The 23,549-nt window shown below is 36.4% G+C and overlaps 1 protein-coding gene and 1 long non-coding RNA gene across 2 annotated transcripts in view; one reads left to right on the forward strand and one right to left on the reverse strand.

Annotated features, from left to right (window-relative positions):
* Window positions 1–23,549, forward strand: part of LOC137500402 (uncharacterized) — a 66,830-nt gene that overhangs the window by 35,837 nt on the left and 7,444 nt on the right. The window lies entirely within an intron of this gene.
* Window positions 1–23,549, reverse strand: part of ome (dipeptidyl peptidase 4 omega) — a 545,964-nt gene that overhangs the window by 23,116 nt on the left and 499,299 nt on the right. Inside the window, exons 11-12 of the mRNA XM_068227167.1 lie at window positions 20,609–20,840; window positions 15,158–15,345 (exon numbers count right to left, since the gene is read on the reverse strand). Of these exons, the coding sequence (XP_068083268.1) occupies window positions 15,158–15,345; window positions 20,609–20,840 (420 nt within the window). The remainder of the gene's footprint in view (window positions 1–15,157; window positions 15,346–20,608; window positions 20,841–23,549) is intronic.

The raw sequence follows: 23,549 nt of genomic DNA on the forward strand, positions 1-23,549 counted from the left end.
CTCTCACCTTTGTGTGTTGACTATGTAAATAACCTGAACCTGTAAATACTTCAAATTGTAAATATTGTGTATTACTGCTGTATTTATATGTAATGTGATGTGTTAGCCATACACTAAATGATAAATAATAATAGGGCAATTTGTAGCAAATGTTATCATTTAACTTAATACATAGACTTTCATGACCACTAAATGACATAATAATACTTAATATGGGGATATTAGGTCGTGTAATGTTAATAATCATTTCAATCCTGTGAACAGGATCATCTTCAGAGCAATAACAAATAATGTATTGGCAACTGTCACTCCCTAGTAACCAGACTCAAGATAGAGAGACCCTGTTAGAAATATAGTTCATTCCAGGGCATCCAGAGTCAAGGAGAAAAATGTTGACGAGTTAACTATGGAGGATAGCCATGATCTACTCAATATAAAGCCATCACCTTTGTTAAAATTATTCAGGTGTTTAGCAATTTCTATCGCCTCATGAATGATTCTAGGTATAAAATGTTTCTCTTTATAAATGACAGAAATTGCATCCTTAAATTATTATGATTATGTTATTATTCAAACTTGTTCTAAAAACAAAGAAGTTTCCCCTGTGGGTGGGGATGGTCAAATACATCCACAGTCTGTCATAGAAGGTGATTTGGGAGCATGGATTGGCAACTATGGGTCCTTTAAATGAGACTGGGATTGCTTGCTCTTACTTGTGCTTGCTCCTAACTTTCATATTTTCTATCTAACCCCCCTTGGTCAATATTTTTTCTCTTCCAATCCTGGTGGTATTAGGATTGCAAGTCACAGGGTGCTTTTCATTTTTCAGCACTTCGTAACCCTTCTCTTTCTTTCACCGATACCTTTATTCTTCAAAAGATCAGATTTCTGTAAATACCTATGTGTTAATATAAGGAAAGATTTTCAGTGGGGTAATCACATAAATGGGATTGTAAATAAAGGTTACAGATGAGAGTATTTAGGGGGTTCTAGTAAACAGTAGCAGTGATTAGGTGGGGGAGGGAGAAGGGGGAGGGGGGCAGTTGCCTCCACCTCCCACTTTGTGGAGAAAACTAGGAATTATACAAACTATTTAAAAAAAAAAAAAAATTGTATAAGTTCTGTTGTCTTATCAGGTAATTATTTTGTTTTATTTCTTTAAATATTAACAAAATTATTAGCAGAAATACGCACAAAACATCGTTCATCGCAGCTAACTGATGTGCATAGCACCACAGCAAGAAGCGAAGACTCGCGCAGCAGCGTATAACATGCGCTGTGAGGAAGGTTGGCAGGGGTACGTATTGTCTGTCAAGGTCATGGACACCGAGGTATGATTCACCCGCTTGCCGCACACATTCGTCAGTCAGGCAGTCTCTTTAGTACCTGTTAGTTTCTTAGTGTGTAGTCAAATACTAAATGACTTTTAATTATATAATCACGCCGGAAGTCTATTTAATTGTAATATATGTGTAATACTGCCCTTTGATGAAAGTTTTATTGTATGGTGTCGAATCAAAATCTCAAGAAACTATTATTACTGCACTTAAGTGGGTAAACTGTCAGCCTTTACCTCTCTGTCGAAAGTTGCACATAGAGCATCAGAAAACTTACAATTTTGTAGCTTTATTTTAAAGGTTTTGATATATATACCTGTATAAACCCCCATCCCCACCACAGCAAATCTGGGTACTTTTTGTTGTCTGTAAATATTTTGCCCCCCTCCCCCCTACTTCTAATTACCAGTGAGGATGGGAAGGAGAGGATGTGTAAGTCTCTGATAAGACCCCATTTAGAATATGGTTCCAGTGTGTAGGACCCACATTAGGATTACTTGATACCTGGGTGATTTACAACAAAAGAGTAGTGTTACAAAAAAGTTGTATGGGTTTGGGCTGGGAAGACTAAGGGTTTGTTCTGAGCTATCAGTGGACCAATGGCATGGAAAGGCATTAGCAGGTGAAGAAACTTGAATATTATTTTTAAAAGTAGGAAAGTTCATATTACAAAAATGTAGTTAGTATCTTAGAGAACAAATTGGGGAAAATATTTGGTTTTAGGGAGAGGAATTAGTGATTGTAATAATTTACCAAGAGAAATGTTTGATAAAATTTCAATTTATTTGAAATAACATAAGAAAAATTAAATGACTGATAGAGAATCTGCTACCTGGGCAAAGACCCAAAATGCAGGTCAGTGGTGACTGATTGAAGTGTGGGTAAATCTTCATGTATTAAATAGCAAAGGAATGTCATTGAAAATGTGCTCTTTCCTTTCAGTTGTGCTTGTACTTGGATACGATGACCGCTTTTTGTGTCAGGAAGTGTATAACTTATTTTCCAATTTTGTTTTTTATAAATTTAAAATAAAGAGACTAGGCTATGATAAATGTAGCATATCTTCAAGCAACTGTGTTGATAACACAAATACAAAAACACACTAACAAATTACTGTATCAATCCTTATGCAACAGCTTATGTAACCATTATGTGTAGACCGAAACAGGTAACTGGAGCCTATGATCAATAAGTGTATACAGCCTGAGTCAGTAATGTGGGGAAGTACAAGCCGACCGAGCGGAAGAGACTTGTGTTCGCGTGCACAGGTATATCGAGCACAGGCACTGCCCTTATGGTGGGCAAGGTTTGACACCTGTGACCTAGCCTTTCCAGGTTATACAAAAATCTTCCCATGACTACTTCTTGGATTCAAAAACTATTTGTTTTGCTTTGTTTCTTTCATCTATGTACAATTCCCTGTTTGCGTAAGTCCTTGTTCGGAGCCATTTCTGATATGCCTTCTTTTTATGTGAGCTACCCTCACTTTTTCATTCCACCAAGAAGTTCATTTTTTCCCATTTTTACATACTTGTTCATAGGCATTCCCTTGCTGTTTCTGCCACAGCATCACTGTATGCCTCCCATTCTCTTTTTATATCCTGAACCTGCTTACTGTCTGTTGTTTGGAACTTTTCACTAATCATATCCACGTACTTGTGTCTAATTTCCTCATCCTGGAGATTTTCTACCCTTAGTCATCTGCAGATAGATTTAATTTTCTCTATCCTAGGCCTATAGATACCTACTTAGTTCTCTACATGTCAGATAGTAGTGTGCATCATTGAAAAATTCCCTGGAAAACCCACACATTCCTAACAGATTACCAGAATTCAAAGTTGGTTAACATATAGTCTATTATGGATCTGGTACCCCTACCCTCCCATGTATAACAGAGAATAGCCTTATGCTTGAAGAATTTATTCATAACTGCTAAACCCATATTAGTGCTAGCGCAGAAGTCCAGCAAAGTCCATTCCTATTAACTTTCATATCTTCCCCATATTTACCAATCACCCTTTTGTATTCTTCAGTTCATTTTCCAACACTTGCATTGAAATTGTCCATTAACACTATCATATTCTTGTTGTTGACCCTGACTATTATATCACTCAGTGCTTCTTAAAACTTGTCAACTTCATCCTCATCTGCACCCTCACATGGTGAATACACTTAGACAATTCTTGTCCTAATTCCTCCAACTGCCAAATGTACCTACATCATTCGCTCATTTAAGTGCCTAACAGAAACTATGCTGTGAACAGTAGTATTCTTGATGAACAGTCCTACCCCACACTCTGCCCTCCCCTTTTTAACACCCATCAAGTACACTTTATAATCTCTTATCTTTTCCTCATTACCTCCCTGTACCCAAATATTATTAACTCCTAACACATCCAGATGCATCCTTTTTGCTGACTTAGTCAGTTCTACTTTCTTTCTTCCAAACGCCCCATTAATATTGATAGCTCCCCATCAAATTCCATTTCGTCCGCCAAGTTGTTTCCAAGGAGTCCCTCGCCTGTCAAATGAGAGTGGGTCTCTGTTATTCCCTTAGATCCGAGGCTTGAATATAACATTTTGAGTATGCTCAGTGAAAATTCTGTGAATCAGGATGCTACCCTTACTTACACATAGCCCCAGTGATGATCTCTCCTCTAATGGGTTAGAGACCATCGATGGATTGTATAGTCCTAACCGCCTGAGCACAAGGAGGGTCATGACTCAGAATATGTCCGAGATGCTAACTCTCATTCCATACCAACTGGTATCCTAACTGTCACCGGTTGGTGGGACGGAGAATTGGAACTACAGTGTGTTTAAAATTTATATTTCTAAAGTTTTGTGTAACTGAAATATGTTTGTAAATTTTTTTAAAATATGGAAACATCAAGAAACATTGAACTGTATGAACATTGCAACATGCAGAAGTATTTTGAAGTGATTTTTTTTAAATGTAGTTTTTATGTAATCTGATGTAAAATTTGTAAGGTAATTTATTTTGGAGCATCCTGTACCTGTACCACACGTGTGGTTTCCTATGATGAAATTTTGGGTGTTGTAATCGTAATGTTCCAGAACTTGTGCAATTGCTAACGATGTTAAAATTACCATATATGGTAACGAGATTTCCTATTGGCAAAAAGGTCCAGGAATCTAGGGTAAGTTTGATCTTATTGGTTGATTGTAATCGGGCCATTTCCGGCCTTGTGGCCGGCTTCGAAAAATGATGCGTGTGCTCGGCGTCATTTTCCATCCGACCGCCCAAGTGAGCGTTCGCGCTCGAGGGTTTCTGCCCTCGGGAGCTCCTGCCTTTCCGAAGTAAGTGTTATTTCAGTGTTTTTGCAATGTTATTCTCAATGTTTTCCGGTTTCGTTTCATTTAGTTTAATTCCTTTTGTGTTCCATTATTTCTTCGCTTAATGTCATCTTAAAAGGTTAATTTGATGAGTCCGAGTTTACCCTAGGTTCCAATTGCCATACTTTCAATTCTTTCATCCATTAAATACTTTCGCTTTAAACTATACCTTTAATGTAGCATCACCTTCTTTGTTAAATCAAATTGTATGTTAACTATACCTTTAATGTAGCATCACCTTCTTTGTTAAATCAAATTGTATGTTAAGTTACTTAAGTATGTCTTGTTTCCGTGTCGTGGAACTGTATTTGTAAAATTTTGTCATTTTTAATATAGTTGAGCTAGAGGGTGTTTCGTGCAAGTCTTTTCTCCCCCATAACGTCATACGTTCCCATGGACCTCGATAAGGGCTTCCCGCAGCTTTCACATCCTGTCTTAGTTGTCATTTTTAGGCCTGTAAGTGTTCCCTGTATTTGGTTTATATGAATTCTCCGCCACTGCGTCATATTTCTACCTCCTTATTCATATTATTAAGTATTATCGTATTCACTACAAGTATTATTATATTAATTATTACTGGTTATTTCTATTATTATTATTATTATGTACACGCTCGAAACCTGCGGTTACACTAACTCTCAGGATCGCTTAACAGGCCTCAGTCGTTGCCCATGGTTCACGAACTAGGAGATGGCTTCAGTAACCCACACCACGTTCTTCTTTCCTTACCTGTTTTCATATTTAATGTTGCTTTTTTTAATTAGTATTACTTGCTGTTAAGTTAACTGTTAGTAAATTCGTCTTTCAATACTTAACCAAAATACAGTACCAGTAACATTTTTAGGGAACAATAGATCTGCTCACTTTTCTATGGAATGGAATAACACTACCTACTCCTTTTACAAATTGCAATGTCATTTCAGTTCAATTTAACACCTGCTTATAGCCCTATCATATATATAAATATACTAGCAAGATACCCATGCTTCGCTACGTTATTATACTGAAATTTATAATTGAATGCTTATTGTTTTAGATATATAATCCGCCGAAATTTGCGATCTGACTCGTTTTCTATTAGATTACGGCACGTTTCCTCCCATTTTTCAATCTTCATTTCCAGCAATCGATTTCGTACTTCCCGGGCTAGGCTCAGGTATTCCTCCCGGTCAGCTGGGTCCGTAAATCTTTGCAATCTTCTCCTATGATTATTTTTAATATGGATAAAACCCTTCAGGATATCCGGCGTGGTGTCATATTGGGTGCCTTGGCGGCACTGAACCCGCGCTCGGACTGCATTCTTAGTCATTACCCGTCCAGGAGCCGTTTCCAGCGCAGTCCGCACATTTGACGACGGTCCGGAACATTATTATTATTATTATTATTATTATTATTATTATTATGTGTTGCTGGAGTGGATGATGACAGGGAAAACCGGAGTATCCGGAGAAAAATCTGTCCCGCCTCCGTTTTGTCCAGCACGAATGTCACATGGAGTGACCGGGATTTGAACCACGGAACCCAGCTGTGAGAGGCCTGCGCGCTGCCGCCTGAGCAACAGAGGATCCTTATAAGTACATTAAGAACAGTAAAATCAATTGGTCTCACCTCCTTCTACACCCCACCGCTGTTAAGTTTATTTACCGCCACCCCCTCCCAAAAAAATTAAAAGAAGGCTTGTTTCTTTATGTTTAAAGGATATTCCAAACACCAATGTTCACGTCTATTACCTTCAGTTTTGAGATATAAGTATCCCCATAAAAATAATTTACTTTTTTCACTTCATTTCACACTACTCCACCCACCCTAAGTGAATTTTCCCGCAAAAAATACTTGTTTCTTTAATAATAAAGGATCATCTAAATACCAATTATCACGACTCTAACTTCTTCAGTTTTTTATTTATGTGTCCTCATGAAAGGAATTCAACTCCTTTACACTCCCGAACTCCAAGATGGTTCCCCCACCCCCAAAACGCGTTTTTCATTGTTTTTAAAGGAGATCCAAATACGAATTTTCACGTCTGTAACAACTTTAGTTTTTATTAGATGTATGTATTCTCATACAATTAAGTCAATTAATTTTTCAATTCTTTCATCCCCCCCCCTTTCATTGGATTTTCCGAGAATACGTGTTTTACTTTTAAAGCAGATTGCAAATATCAAATTTCACGTCTGTAACATCTTCATTTTTGAGATATCAGTAGCCTAACTAAAAGAATTCAACACCATTTTCAGTCACTTTTACCCCCCCCCCCTCCACCCAAGTGGTATTTCCGAAAACTAAAAAAACACGTTTCTTTATGTTTAATAGAGAAAAAAAATACCATTTTTCACTTCTGTAACATGTTAAGTTTTTTTAGATATATTGTAAAAATTCTGATTTTAAAATTTCACCACTTTTGAGTTCCCCTTAAGTGGAGTTTCCAAAAACAAATCACCTTTGTTTCTTTACATTTACAGGAGATTCCAAACACCCACTTTTTACGTCTGTAACATTTTACGTTTCCAAGATATTCTGTAGATATAGTCTTTCAAAAAATTCACCACAATTTGTTACTCCTGTTTAACCGCCATTAATTGGATTTTCCAAAATCTAAAAAATACGTGTTTCTTGGTTTTTAAAGGAGATCCCATATACAAATGTTCAGTTCTGTAATATCTTTTCGTTTCTGAGATATATGTATTCTCATTAAAGGCATTAACCCATTTTTCAACCTTTTACACCCCTCCTATTGGGATTTACAGGAAACAAAAATATACGTGTTCCATTATTTTTAGAGGAGATTCTAACTACCAATTTTTACATCTGTAAATTTTAAAGTTTGAATATGTAGACACACTCATTTTAAAAAATTCACCCCCCAATATTTGGATTTTCCAAAAACGAAAAAATACGCGTTTCTTTACTTTTAAAGTAGATCCCAAATACCAATTTTCAGGTCTGTAATATCTTCAGGTTCTGAAATATAAGTAGCATCATTAAAGGCATTCAACCCATTATTCACCCTTTTACACACTTCCTATTGGGATTTTCCGAAAACAAAAGAATACGTGTTTCTTTATTTTTAAAGGAGATTTTAATACCAATTTTTACATCTGTAAATTTTAAAGTTTTAAGATGTAGACACACTCATTTTAAAAAATTCACCCCCCCTGTTCACCCCCCAATGTTTGGATTTCCCAAAAACGAAAAAATACGTGTTTCTTTACTTTTAAAGTAGATCCCAAATACCAAATTTCGGGTCTGTAATATCTTCAGGTTCTGAAATATAAGTATCCTCATTAAAGGCATTTAACCAATTTTTCACTCTTTTACACCCCTCCTATTGGGATTTACAGGAAACAAAAATATACGTGTTCCTTTATTTTTAGAGGAGATGCTAACTACCAATTTTTACATCTGTAAATTTTAAAGTTTTGAGATATAGATACACATTTTAAAAAATCACCCCCTTTTCACCCCACCCCCCCATTAATTGGATTTTCCAAAAACAAAAAAATACGCGTTTCTTTATTTTTAAAGGAGATCGCAAACACCAATTTTCAGGTCTGTAATATCTTCAGGTTCTGAAATATAAGTAGACTCATGAAAGGCATTGGACCCATTTATCCAACTTTTCCACCCTTCCTATTAGGATTTTCCGAAAACAAAATATACGATATACGTGTTTCTTTATTTTTAAAGGAGATTCTAAATACCAATTTTCAGGTCTGTAATATCTTCAGTTTCTGAGATATAAGTAGCCTTATTAAAGGTATTCAACCCCTTTTTCACCCCTGTACACTCCTCCTATTGCGATTTTCCGAAAACAAAAAAATACGTGTTTCTTTATTTTTAATGAAGATTCTAAATACCAATTTTTACATCTGCAAACTTTAAAGGTTTGGAGATATAGATTCACTCATTTTAAAAATTAACCCCCTTTTAACCCTCCCATTAATTGGATTTTCCAAAAACAAAAAATACGTGTTTCTTTATTTTTAAAAGAGATCAAAAGTACCAATTTTCAGGTCTGTAATACCTTCAGTTTCTGAGATATAAGTACCGGTATCATGATTAAAGGCATTCAACCCATTTTTCCCCATTTTCACCCTTTTCACCCCTCCTATTGGGATTTTCTGAAAACAAAAAAATACGTGTTTCCTTGTTTTTAAAGAAGATTCTAAATACCAATTTTTACATCTGTAAACTTTTAAAGTTTTGAGATATAGATACACTCATTTTAAAATTTCACCCCCCTTTTCACCCCTTTAGCAAAGGAATATCCTAAAATCCTCTCTTAGCGAGCACCTACACCTTAATATGAATTTATCCCCAAAATTTCATTTCTTTATGTCCAGTAGTTTTGGCTCGGCGATGATGAATCAGTCAGTCAGTCAGTCAGTCAGGACAAGTTATTTTATATATATAGATATACTAGCAAGATACCCGTGCTTCGCTACGGTATTATACTGAAATTTATAATTGAATGCTTATTGTTTTAGATATATAATCCACCGAAATTCGCGATCTGCCTCGATTTCTGCGAGAATCCACCAAAATTCCCGATCTGACTCGTTTTCTATTAGATTACGGCACGTTTCCTCCCATTTTTCAATCTTCCTTTCCAGCAATCGATTTCGTACTTCCCGGGCTAGGCTCAGATATTCCTCCCGGTCAGTTGAGTCCGTAAATCTTTGCCATCTTTTCCTATAATAATTTTAATATGTATAAAATCCTTCAGGAGATCCGGCGCGGTGTCATATTGGGTGCTTTGGCGGCACTGAACCCGCGGCCGGACTGCATTCTTAGTCATTACTCGTCCAGGAGCCGTTTCCAGCGCGGTCCGCACATTTGACGACAGTCCGGAACATTATTATTATTATTATTATTATTATTATTATTATTATTATTACTATTATGTGTTGCTGGAGTGGCTGATGACAGGGAAAACCGGAGTATCCGGAGAAAAACCGGTCCCGCCTCCGGTTTTTCCAGCAAGAATGTCACATGGAGTGACCGGGATTTGAACCACGGAATCCAGCTGTGAGAGGCTGGCGCGCTGCCGCCTGAGCAACGGAGGATACTTATAAGTACATTAAGAACAGTAAAATCAATTGGTCTCAACCTCCTTCTACACCCCACCGCCATTAAGTTTATTTACCGCCACCCCCGCACCCCCCCCCCCCCAAAAAAAAATTAAAAGAAGGCTTGTTTCTTTATGTTTAAAGGAGATTCCAAACACCAATGTTCACGTCTATTGCCTTCAGTTTTGAGATATAAGTATCCCCATAAAAATTATTTACATTTTCACTTCATTTCACACTACTCTTCCCCCCCCCCCCCCAAGTGAATTTTCCCGCAAAAAATACTTGTTTCTTTAATAGTAAATGATCTTCTAAATACCAATTATCATGACTCTAACTTCTTCAGTTTTGATTTATGTGTCCCCATGAAAGGAATTCAACTCCTTTACACTCCCACCCTCCAAGATGGTTTCCCCACCAAAACGCGTTTTTCTTTGTTTTTAAACGTGATCTAAATACGAATTTTCACGTCTGTAACAACTTTAGTTTTTATTAGATGTATGAATTCTCATACAATCAAGTCAATTAAATTTTCAATTCTTGCACCCCCCCCCCCTCCCCTTTATTGGATTTTCCGAGAATACGTCTTTCTTTACTTTTAAAGCAGATTGCAAATATCAAATTTCATGTCTGTAACATCTTCATTTTTGAGATATCAGTAGCCTAATTAAAAGAAGTCAACACCATTTTCAGTCACTTTTACCCACCCCCCACCAGCCAAGTGGTATTTCTGAAAACTAAAAATACACGATTCGTTATGTTTAATAGAGAAAAAAAATACTATTTTTAACTTCTGTAATATGTTAAGTTTTTTTTAGATATACTGTAAAAATTCTGATTTTAAAATTTCACCCCTTTTGAGTTCCCCTTAAGTGGAGTTTCCAAAAACAAATCACATATGTTTCTTTACATTTACAGGAGATTCCAAACACCCACCTTTTACGTCTGTAACATTTTACGTTTCCAAGATATTCTGTAGATATAGTCTTTCAAAAAATTCACCCCAATTTGTCACTCCTGTTTAACCGCCATTAATTGGATTTTCCAAAAAACTAAAAAATACATGTTTCTTTATTTTTAAAGGAGGTCCCATATACAAATTTTTAGTTCTGTAATATCTTCAGGTTCTGAAATATAAGTATCCTCATTAAAGGCATCAACCCATTTTTCACCCTCTTCCTGGGATTTACAGGAAACAAAAAATACGTGTTCCTTTATTTTTAGAGGAGATTCTAACTACCAATTTTTACATCTGTAAATTTTAAAGTTTTAAGATGTAGACACACTCATTTTAAAAAATTCACCCCCCCGTTTTCACCCCCCATTATTTGGATTTTCCAAAAACGAAAGAATACGTGTTTCTTTACTTTTAAAGTAGATCCCAAATACCAATTTTCAGGTCTGTAATATCTTCAGGTTCTGATATATAAGTAGCCTCATTAAAGGCATTCAACCCATTATTCACCCTTTTACACCCTTCCTATTGGGATTTTCCGAAAACAAAAGAATACATGTTTCTTTATTTTTAAAGGAGATTCTAAATACCAATTTTTATATCCATACACTTTAAAAGTCTTGAGATATAGATACACTCATTTTAAAAAATCACCCCCTTTTCACCCCCCCATTAATTGTATTTTCCAAAAACAAAAAAATACATGTTTCTTTATTTTTAAAATAGATCCCAAATACCAATTTTCAGGTCTGTAATATCTTCAGGTTCTGAGATATAAGTAGCCTCATTAAAGGCATTCAACCAATTTTTCACCCCTTTTCACGATTCCTATTGTGATTTTCCGAAAACAAAAAAATGCGTGTTTCTTTATTTTTAATGAAGATTCTAAATACCAATTTTTACATCTGCAAACTTTAAAAGTTTGGAGATATAAATTCACTCATTTTAAAAATTCACCCCCTTTTCACCCTCCCATTAATTGGACTTTCCAAAAACAAAAAAATACGTGTTTCTTTATTTTTAAGAGAGATCAAAAGTACCAATTTTCAGGTCTGTAATATCTTCAGTTTCTGAGATATAAGCACCGGTATCCTGATTAGGCATTCAACCCCTTTTTCACCCTTTTTCACCCCTCCTATTGGGATTGTCTGAAAACAAAAAAATACGTGTTTCCTTATTTTTAAAGAAGATTCTAAATACCAATTTTCACATCTGTAAACTTTTAAAGTTTTGAGATATAAACACACTCATTTTAAAATTTCGCCCCCCTTTTCACCCCCTTAGCGACGGAATATCCAAAAATCCTCTCTTAGCGAGCACCTACATCTTAATATGATTATATCCCCAAAATTTCATTTCTTTATGTCCAGTAGTTTTGGCTCGGCGATGATGAATCAGTCAGTCAGTCAGGACAAGCTACTTTATATATATATAGATATATAATAACTTGGACCGTCCGACTCGTTGGCTGAACGGTCAGCGTACTGGCCTTCGGTTCAGAGGGTCCCGGGTTCGATTCCCGGCCGGGTCGGGGATTTTAATCGTCTCTGATTAATTCTTCTAGCCCGGGGACTGGGTGTTTGTGTTTGTCCCAACACTTTCCTCTTCATATTCACACAACACACTACACTACCAACCACCACAGAAACACGCAATAGTGATTACATCCCTTCATATAGGGTTGGCGTCAGGAAGGGCATCCGGCCGTAAAACAGGGCCAAATCCACATGTGCGACACAGTTCGCACCCGCGACCCCACAGGTGTGGGATAAGCGGTAGAAAAAGAAGAAGAAGAATAATAACTTGGACCGACCGACCGAGATACATATATCTCTAAAACTGAAGATGAAACAGTCCTGATAATTGGTATTTGGAAGCTCTATTAAAGAAATGGGTACTGTTTGTTTTTGGAAAATTCACTTGAGTGGGGAGTGTGAAAGGAAGTAAAAAAAATGAATTCTTTATCTGGAGAGATTTATATATCAAAATGGAAGGGTACAGACATTGAAAATGGTATTTGGAATCTCCTTTAAAAATAAAGAAACACGCATTTTTTTTGGTGGGGGGGGGGACTTCACGAGCGGGAATGGAGTAAAAAAGAAGTTGATTTCTTTTCACGAGGATACTTAGATCTCAAAAACTGAAGGTGTTACAGACATGAAAATTTGTATTTGGAATTTCATTTCAAAGTAAAAGAACACGTAATCTTTTGTCTTTGGAAAATTGGTGAATTAATTGAAAAATTAGTTGAATATTTTGTATGAGGATACTTATATTTCAATCAATAAGGATGTTACAGATGTAAAAATTAGTATTTGGAATCTCCTTTAAAAATAAAGAAACACGCTTTTTTGGGGGGTAATCAAATTGGGGCGGGGGCGGTGCAAAAGGAGTTTATTTCCTTTTTATGAGGATATATATATATATATATCAGAACTGCAGATATTACAGTCGTGATAACTGGCATTTGGAAGCTCCTTTATAAATAAAGAAACAAGTACAGTATTTATGGTTTTCAGGAAATTCACTTAAGGGGGGGGGGGGAGGGTGAATGGAAGGGAAAACTTTAATTCTTTTAATGGAGAAACTTATATTTTAAAAACTTAATGTTACACGCGTGAATATTTGTATTTGGTATCTCTTTTAAAAATAAGGAAACACGCATATTTTGGACGGGCGGGGGGAACAAGTACAGTATTTATGGTTTTCAGGAAATTCACTTAAGGGGGGGGGGAGGGTGAATGGAAGGGAAAACTTTAATTCTTTTAATGGAGAAACTTATATTTAAAAAACTTAATGTTACACGCGTGAATATTTGTATTTGGTATCTCTTTTAAAAATAAGGAAACACGCATATTTTGGACGGGCGGGGGGTAATCACCATAATGGGCTGGGGTGAAAAAGGAGTTGAATTCTTTTTATGACGATAGTTATATCTCAAAAACTGAAGATGTTAGAGGCATGGACATTTGTATTTGGAATCTTCTTTGAAAGTAAAGAAACACATGTTCTTTTGTCTTCGGAAAATTCTCTTAAGGAGGGTGAATGAATTGAAAAATGAGTTGAATTATTTGTGTGAGGATACTCATATGTCAAAAACTAAAAATGTTAAAGACGTGAAAATTGGTATTTGGAATCTCCTTTAAAACTGAATAAACATTCATTTGAGTTTTTCGGAAAATCGACGTAAGGGGTGTGGGGTTGAAAATAAGTAAATAAGGAGTTGAGGTATGTTTATGAGGATACCTTTTCTTAAATACTGAAGCTGTTACAAACATGAAAGTTGATATTTTGAATTTCTTTTCAAAATGAAGAAACACATTTTTTGGTTTCGGAAAGTCCACATAAGGCGGGGGAGGGATCAAAAGAATTGAAGAAGAAGAAGAAGTTGATTTCTTCTTACGAGTATACATTTATCTCAAAAACTGAAGGTGTTACACACATACAGGCATGAAAACTGGTATTTGGAATCTCCTTTAAAAATAATGAAACACGTATTTTTGTCGGAAAATCCATTTAAGGGGCTGAAATGAAGTGGAAAAGCGGGTGAATTTTTCGAATGAATACCGGTATATCTACATTATATGTCAAAAACTTAACATGTTAGAGAAAAGAAACTTGGTATTTGGAAAGTCCTTAAAAAATACAGGAACCTGTACATTTTTGTTTTCAGAAAAGGCCTTATCGGGGGTGAAAAGAAGTGAAAAATAGTTGAATTATTTTTATGAGGATACTTATATATTAAAAACTGAAGATGTTACAGATGTGAAAATTGGTGTTTGGAACCTCCTTTAAAAATAAAGAACATGTATTTTGGTTTTCGGAAAATACACTTAGATGGAGGCAGGGGTGGGGGGAAGGACGGATCAAGAGGATGAATTCTTTTTATTGGGATACTTATGTATATCTCACAAACTGAAGATATTACAGATGTGGGTATTTGGATTCTGCTTTAAAAATAAAGGAACATGTATTTATTTTTTCGACTTGAGAGAAGACTGTTTCTCAAATGTACAGTTCTATGTCGCATGATCGTCTTAGCCCCAAAAGGTAATACCACAAAAATGGTTTACAAAGAATTTCTGGGGTAAATGATACTCAGTTTTTGGGTGAGTTTTTATACTTTAGTAATTTTCAGATAATATCTTAGTACAATGCCGAAGAACGATTACTTTGATCAAATTACGAAATCCACGCGAGCGAAGCCACAGGTAATTGCTAGTAATATATAAAATAGTTGGGAAAGAGGATATATAAGTATATCGACATGACATATTAATATGTCATTGTCTTTATCCTATTAAGAGTTCCAACTCATGTCCCTATAATTCCACATTGACACATGTTTGTTCCATTACTTATTATTAATATTCATGTACCTAGGAAAAAGAGATCAATTCTTCATTTTATACAGGGACTGAGTTATATAAGATACTTACACATTAACTAGAAGAGGATATTTTGTTTTCCCAGATGTGTCTATTTTTGGAGGTAACATCACTTGCACTTGAGCTTTGAACCCTCCAGGAACTTCTACTGGGAAACGATGAATTGCAGGTAATGCTCTATCTTCCAGTAAATCTCGTGTTTCTTGGTTATCCTCCCATATCATTAATCGTTCATGTTTCTGAAAGATTATAATTTTATTTAATATAAACTGAGACTCAAATCTGAAATTTTAGTTACAATCATACATGTAAAATGATTCAGGAGTAGATTTAAAAGATTTTTTCCACATTAGGATCAAACAGTTTGTACCTTGAAATAAGGAAAACATGATATTGGGGTGAGGTAACATGTTATATTTGTCTGCTGGGATCATGTAACATGGTGTTAACCACAATTTCATTGTCTCAAAATGTTCAAAATATATCAATATTTTGTTATTGATATGCTACATTACTGAAAGGAGGCATTTTGAAATCTTCACAGGATGATGAAAAAAGCATAATATGAGCATATCTTAAATGTAAATGCAGTAAACCCTCACTATTTTGAATTAATGGGGGCAAGATCTGGGCGGAATTAGTGAAATTCTGAATTATAGAATAGTTCTCTGAAGTTATAATAAGCTATATAATAGCTTATTGAAAATCCACAACCTGTTTCCAGTCATTCGACTGGGTCAGGAATGGAATGAATGAAGCCCCTATCTAGTGGCAAGGATAGGAAACATGCCGGCTGCCGAAGCCTGTCGCACTCCTCTGGGGCAATGATAAATGACTGACAGATGAAATGAAATGTTAATGGAGAGTGTTGCTGGAATGAAAGATGACCGGGAAAACCGGAGTACCCGGAGAAAAACCCGTCCCACCTTCACTTTGTCCAGCATAAATCTCACATGGAGTAACTTGGATTTGAACCATGGTATTCAATGGTGAGAGGCCGGCGCACTGCTGCCTGAGGCACAGAGGCTTCATAATACCTTATTACAGTATGTAAACAATACGTACATGTAATAGTTAAATAAAAACTAAATAATATTATTTTAAATACAGTACAGTAAATTTTGTTGTGTGTGTCCTCCGCGCCTCCAAGTTCCGCAGCCCGCCGAACATGGACGTTTCCAGAGACCACGAGGCAGACTGCAGTGCGCTGATGTGATCGTCGGTGACATCAGCCAGAACTATAAAAGGAGCAACGTTTCTCGCCTCTCCAGACTCCCACAGTGTCCAACGACCAGACTACACTGCAAGTCAGACACGGAGGCACCCTCTTAAAAATGTGTTCTGAATAGGTGGACTGATTCCTGGCCATGAGGTTTCACCTCTGGACATTGCCTCATTCATCCTGCAGCCTGTAGCCATGTCGAGCACCCTATGCAAGAATTCTGCTATTCTCGCAAGTCCCCTTAAGTGCTCCGACTTCAATCATAGCATTCTGCTATAAATGAACATTAAATGCAAGTTCCTTGCAAGTTATATGCCTCCTGTTAGCATTCTGCTAATACGAACTCTGTCTACAAGTTCCACTTGTTATTATACATGACCGATAGTTTTCAACTATCAAGAACATTCTCTCATTTGAACAGACTCTCTCATCAAGACAAGACTGAATGTACATAGGAATCTCAATTGGTACTAATGTAAATATTTTTCAGGCCCTCAGCCTTATACCTTATATTAACATTAAACGTGTGCAACTCAACAAGCTTCAAGAAAAGTTTCATTTTATTTCATGTACATATTGTATAAATGTGTTGAAGCAATAAACTTTTATGTTGTGCCTTGTATACCAAGTTCGTTGTATACAACAAATTTAATGTGAAATCTTCTTTACATATAAAAATGTTTGTTTGTTTGTTCATCTCAAGTAGACTCAAAAACTACTGGACCGATTTCACTAAAAATTTCACAATTTGTTCTTAGTACTCCTGCGAGGGTTTAAGGAGTAGTTTGAATGAAATCCAATGAGTACTTTTTATGATGAGTAATTTTATGTAATTAATCTGTACCAAGACTGGATCGACTTGAAGGACAGACTGTCGCTAGGCAACAGTGACTTACTCTGTATCACGATAGTCCGGTAAGAAATGCTGTATACAGGAGGATGGGACATGTCATTATGTTTTATGAAGTACCTTTCTTGCTAGGAGGTTCATGACCATGGCTGTATATAGGAGGATGGGAACATGCCACCATGTTTTCTTAAGTACTTTTCCACATCTCCTCCTAAACCACTGGAGCAATTTCAACTAAACTTGGTACATTTATGACTTACTGTCAGGGGTAAGCCAAGAGTGGGAAGGGGGTAGCATATAAAAATAGTCTAAAATAGTGTTGAATCCATAGTTCTCGGGGTCACTGAGATGAACAGTGACACTCTGGATGCCGTTTAAGTCAAAGTTCAGCCCCCATCAGTATAGGAGGTGAGTAGTTATAATAAGTATAAGCTAGCACAGGGGCTTTTGCATATACATGGGCTCTTACGGGACTAACTCGGCAGAGCTGTGCTTGGGCTCCTGAGGCAAGATGGCGGCTATACATTGGTTATATGAGACTAACTATAAGGAGCTGACACAGGTGCTAATGGTGATACATTGTTCTTATAGGCCTAACTCTATAGATCTACCTCAGTGGCTCACAATTTGTAACTTATGACCTATTAATTTATTCAGCCTAACTTTCAGGAATTGAGGGAAGGGCTGCTAGGCAAGATATCTGCTACACTCTATTCACATAAACCTAACTACAGAGCTATTTCAGGAGCTTACAACTTGTCAACTAATATTATCATAGCACAGTAGGATTAAACAAATTAAAGTTACAATCTTCAAAGCATTGAACAGGCTTGATAATACACTACTGTACGTATATGTCATAAAAATGAGAAGTCTATATTGGAACCTCATAGACTACAGTTAGAATGTCACTTAACCAATTATCTGCAGGTGACATCTAAAGCTACATTGCTGTTGTCCACAGCAGCCAAAGAGGTGCAATAGCCTGATGTTGAAGATTCACAGCATGTCCCATTACATGACAGTAATACTACATCTTTTAAGTAATCATGTTACAAATATAACTTAATTTTCTAATTACATGTGAGATACATGCTTAATGTACATAATAATAATGTAAACAAAACTACTGTATATCCTTTTTTTAACAGTTGTTCAAATACAATCGAGTTCATGAGACATAAAAACTGTTTAAAATGATTTTTGACTCACTACTTTTGCTCACTGTGTCTAAAGTATCTTTAATTAAAATGTTTCCTTCTCTCTCAAGTAATTCACAATAAAATAATAAATGGTCAACAGTTTGATCACTGGCATTGCTAGTTGCTTTACGTCGCACCGACACAGATAGGTCTTATGGCGACGATGGGACAGGGAAGGGGTAGGAGTGGGAAGGAAGTGGTCGTGGCCTTAATTAAGGTACAGCCCCAGCAATTGCCTGGTGTGAAAATGGGAAACCACAGAAAACCATTTTCAGGGCTGCTGACAGTGGGGTTCGAACCTACTATCTCCCGAATACTGGATACTGGCTGCACTTAAGTGACTGCAGCTATTGAACTCGGTCACTGGCATTGCATGGACGTATGAGATTATCTAAAATTTAAAAAAACTATGAAAATAAAATCTTAATTTTCCGATGATCCATTACCACTGCGGTGAAATTTGGTGTTAATTAAATATGTTGCGATAGCCTGTCTTCTTCTTCTTCTTTTATGACCACATAGGATCACTTTAGTCAGTCCGTCATTTAGGTCTCTTAGAAGGGATTGTTCAGGCTTTGCGGTCCTCCCAGTACTTCTTCAGACGCTCCGATCTTCGTGCCCTTTCCTCAGTTGAAAACGTGCGTGTTGTTGGTTTGTTTTGTGTAAGGGTAAAGCGGAGGTTTGTATTCTTGAGTTTTGTATTCAATTTTATTTTATTTGTGGTGTCTTCTGTTGTAAGGCCTATTTCCTTCAGATCCTCTCTTACTTCTCTGATCCATTTACATCCTGTTGTGGTATTTTTTGAGACGAGATTGTGTTGTACTAGTTGTTTCAGAAGTCTCTAATCCTGCATCCGCATGATATGTCCAAAGAATCCCAGTCTCCTCTTACGCATAGTATCTGTAATGGGTTCTAGCTCTTTGTACACGACTTTGTTAGGTATTAACCGCCACTGTCCATCTTTCTGGTATTTTTTGTTGATGCAGGTTCTTCCAATCCTCCTTTCAATTTTCTGAAGTCTGTCAGTCTTTGATTGTTTATTCAGGTAAAAGAGTGTTTCTGCTGCATATGTAGCTTCCAGTTTTATAAGCCTGTCTATTACACTGGGAAAAAAAAATTATTTTGTTACTGAACCCTTCATTGTTTGATCCTATTCACTCTGCCATTTTCTTAAGCTATCATCTCTCATTTCCTTATTCAAAACACTTTTAGGAAGTTTGCTGTAACAGTCAATAATTTCACTGTCGTACGCTGCTTCCTAGACCAGATGATCCGCAGGTTAGTTACCGTAGCTCCCAGCGTGAGTCTTAATCCAGGTGAACTTGATTTTTCCACTTGTTACTTGCAAGAATCTTCACTTTCATCTTGATTTGGTGAATAAGGTAGTTGTAGTTATTACATTTTAATAAGTCTATTGTTATTTTACTGTCAGTGAATATCATGGCTTTCCGAAATATATTTCCAATGTTTCAATTGATTCAAGTGCTTTCTTAATTGCCAACTGTTCTGCTTGATTATTCAAACATCTTTTATCCATTTTAAATTTTAACTTTAAAGTTTATTTTCCAGAAATATAGCTGCTCCTGAACCAACTCCGATGTCACTCTTGCTTCCATCTGTGAATATTTGAAGGATTTCAGATATGTGGAACTCACTAATTTGCAATGTCTTCTGCTGGATGTAATCTGTGTTCAATTCCCACTGCAAGATCTATTAAATTATTTTTATCTCATTTCTTTCAAAACACTGTATAATTTTGTACTCTGTTCTGCTTTAATAACAATAAGTGTCAGTCTTGTAATGATACATGGTGCTTCATTAGATATAGTCTGGAAACTTTTCTCAACTTTGATGTTAATAAGCTTTTGCACTCTTACGCAAATTTTCCTGGTGCATTTGTTTTCCATAGCTCCAATCCGTACAGGTACTCCGAACAGCAGTATGTATGTATGTATGTATGTATGTATGTATGTATGTATGTATGTATGTATGTATGTATGTATGTATGTATGTATAAGTAATAGGAACTGCGAGACTGCCTTGACAGCTGAGCCTTTTTAACTAGCAGCACAGGATCTTACACAATGCACTGATGGATTTTAAGAAAACTTATGTTTGTTCTGAAAATGTGTACAAAATGTTGCCTATTAATTGGCGATATTACGAGCCTCTATAACACAAAGAAGTCACCTATTATTTATCTGCCACTGGATGAGAGTTTCACATACCTTGTTATATAAGCTGATGTATGGAATATCAGGTCCAGAGCAACTGTGCATGTAGAATGAATTGTTCTTGCTGAAAGCTGCTTTATTGTTGTAGAGACATTTTCCTTTCCCGTCTCGAGTTCTGAACTTGCATGAGATGCACTTATGGGCATTGGGTGCTGTTGATATCTCATCTGAGACACTGTACAGATGTAAACTGGAAGGATCCTCTGGGTCTGTTGCTAGAAAATAACTGAAACATTAAAATATTTCAATTACTTTAAGGACACATGGAGCAATCCAATAATCAAAAGTTGTGTAAAAGGATGCAATTATAAGAGGTTTACTTTGTAAAAATTTGTATGGTTCAAAACTCTGCAAGTACTGGCACCAAGGCAATCATTCTTATTTAACCATTACATTGCTACGTCCGAGATATCTCATCAGAAATTTTTAGCTAAATTTCTGGAAAGAAAATAGATAAGTACCTTTCAAGTTTCTTTGGTTTTCAAATTTGAGTGGCAGCAAGCTACATCTTTTAGGAACTTAATGCACCATAAGTCAAAACACAGACTGCATTTTAAAGCTCTCTGCTGTTAAATATCTGAAATAATGCACGCAGCTTAGTATGCAACCGAGGTTGGTAGTCTCGGAAAGCACCTGTGTTCAGGGCTTATAAAAATAGCTTCAAGTAGTGGATGACATGTGCTTTTTGAGTATGAACTTACAAAAGTTGTGAATGCTCTTGAATAGGAAGATGAGTACTCAGATATCAGTGATTAAATATCAAACATTTTATAGGATAGCGTATTTTTGGCTCTATTGTACAACCCTGATTTTATCTGTCCTTAATTTTTGTGCGCCAATGGCCGTAACCATGTTGAAACACTGGATCCCATGAGATCTCCGAAGTTAAGCAACATTGGGCGTGGTCAGGAGTTGGATGGGTTGCCACACGCTGTTGGTGGGGGTTAAGGGAATGGAGGAGCGGAAAGGAACTGGCCACCCTATTGCACGTAAACTCCGGCTCAGGAACACCTCTGCGGAGGTTCGGACCTGCCTTCGGGCAGAACAACCCTTACCTTACCTTAATTTTTGTGCAAAAAGATAATAAAGCTGAAAGGTATTGTGGAATTCTTTTGCCAGTTTAGATGACATTTCTTACTATTTTTGCTCACTTTTCATATATTTCATGTGCAGAGCATTTCAAAATGAATATCAGGGTTTCAAGGCTCTGAAGTACTTATTATATTGAACTTACAATTATAAATAATACATCAAATGAAAGAACAACTCAAACAGTTTGTTCTACAAGTGTTTGTTCCTGTGCGCATGCACTGGTCCTCTGTCTTCTGTTAGAAAATGCTTTCATACCTGTGCGCATGCACTGGTTCCTGTGTCTAACAGCTAGTAGCGCTAGTACCAAAGATCACAATTAAAATTAAGAAAATTATGTAATGGTTTCCACCTTTTCAATACATGTTAACTTAGTAATGTAAGGTTACATCACTAGTTGATCATAAACGGTACCGGTTTTGACCCTAAGTTCACCACCTCAAGAACTGCCTGAGCGCTCATCTTCAAGAAACCTTCGTTTGTCATTTATGATTCTCAATTGTTCTAATACTGCACATTTTTACTTATTTCTCTTCACATTTTTTTTTAAATGTCAACTCTTTCTGCATTACAAGACTAATCATCAGCACCTTCATACATCAAGCATACGATTACAATACTGATCCTTGAGCTATTTATTCTTCTTCTCTTCAATATTTTAAAAACTTTTAAAACACAGTGCTGCAGCCACATGTGTTATACTGCTCCATACGAACTTATGCCTGGTGAAAAAACTATATCTTCTACATTACTGTTTATTTATCTGTGCATTGTTATTTCTCTGATTTTAAGTGATCGGCTGATGATGATCTGGAACTTAGGGTCGATACCGGTACCATCTATGATCAACTTGTGATGTAACCTTACATTACTAAGTTTACATGAATTGAAAAGGTGGAACCATTACATAATTTTATGAATTTTAATTGTGATCTCAGTTCAATACGGACCATAATGAAATTCTCATCTTTCAATTTCAGTAACAAAGATGGCGACTGGGAAACAGAAAGATTTCTGCAAGGACTGAGTCTGTAGTTACAGTGCAACGTGTGTTTCCTATTAAGTTACATTGTAATCTTCCAAGTGATAATAACATCCGTAGATGGTATCATAAGTTTGAAAACACCGGCTGTCTTTGCAAAGAGGTCATGACAGAGCTCCACATTTACCTGATCAGACGCCATGCGATTTTTTCCTTTGGGGATTTATCGAGTATTGTGTGTTTGTACCTTCGCTGCCAGCTGACCTAACCAATTTAAGAAACAGGACTGAAGCAGCTGTTGCAACAATTACTCCCGACACACTGAGCAAGGTGTGGAACAACTCGGTTATCGACTCGATATGTGCCGTGTGATGAATGGTGCTCACATTGAACACATGCAGGACAAACTGTTTGAGTTGCTCTTTCACTTGATGTAAAATGTAAGTTCAGTGTAATAAGCACTACAGACATTTAAAACCCTGATATTCATTTTGAAACACCTTGTATTTGTAGACTTTATATTAAAAACTAATTCAGCATGGAGGGTTCTGATAGTCGTTCAACATATTAGCAGTGAAAAGGTTTACTAATGTTAATAGTTTTAAATCTCTTTAACAATATTTACAGTTTTCGAGGATAAAGAGGTACCAGAAATTTGTGCTGAAAGAGTTCTTTTACGTGCCAATAAATCTACCAATATGAGGTTGATGTATCTCAGTAATATTGTACCTGGAAACTTGGACTTTGGAAGCCAGTGTTTTACCACCTGTCTCACTCAGCTTATGCAGAACTGTATACCTGTTCATTCCCCAAACTGGAAACTTCTCAATTTCCACCACTCACCAACATAAGCTGAAAATGACA

This window comes from Anabrus simplex, chromosome 4 (genome assembly GCF_040414725.1).
Source record: "Anabrus simplex isolate iqAnaSimp1 chromosome 4, ASM4041472v1, whole genome shotgun sequence".
Classification (NCBI taxonomy): Eukaryota; Metazoa; Arthropoda; class Insecta; order Orthoptera; family Tettigoniidae; genus Anabrus; species Anabrus simplex.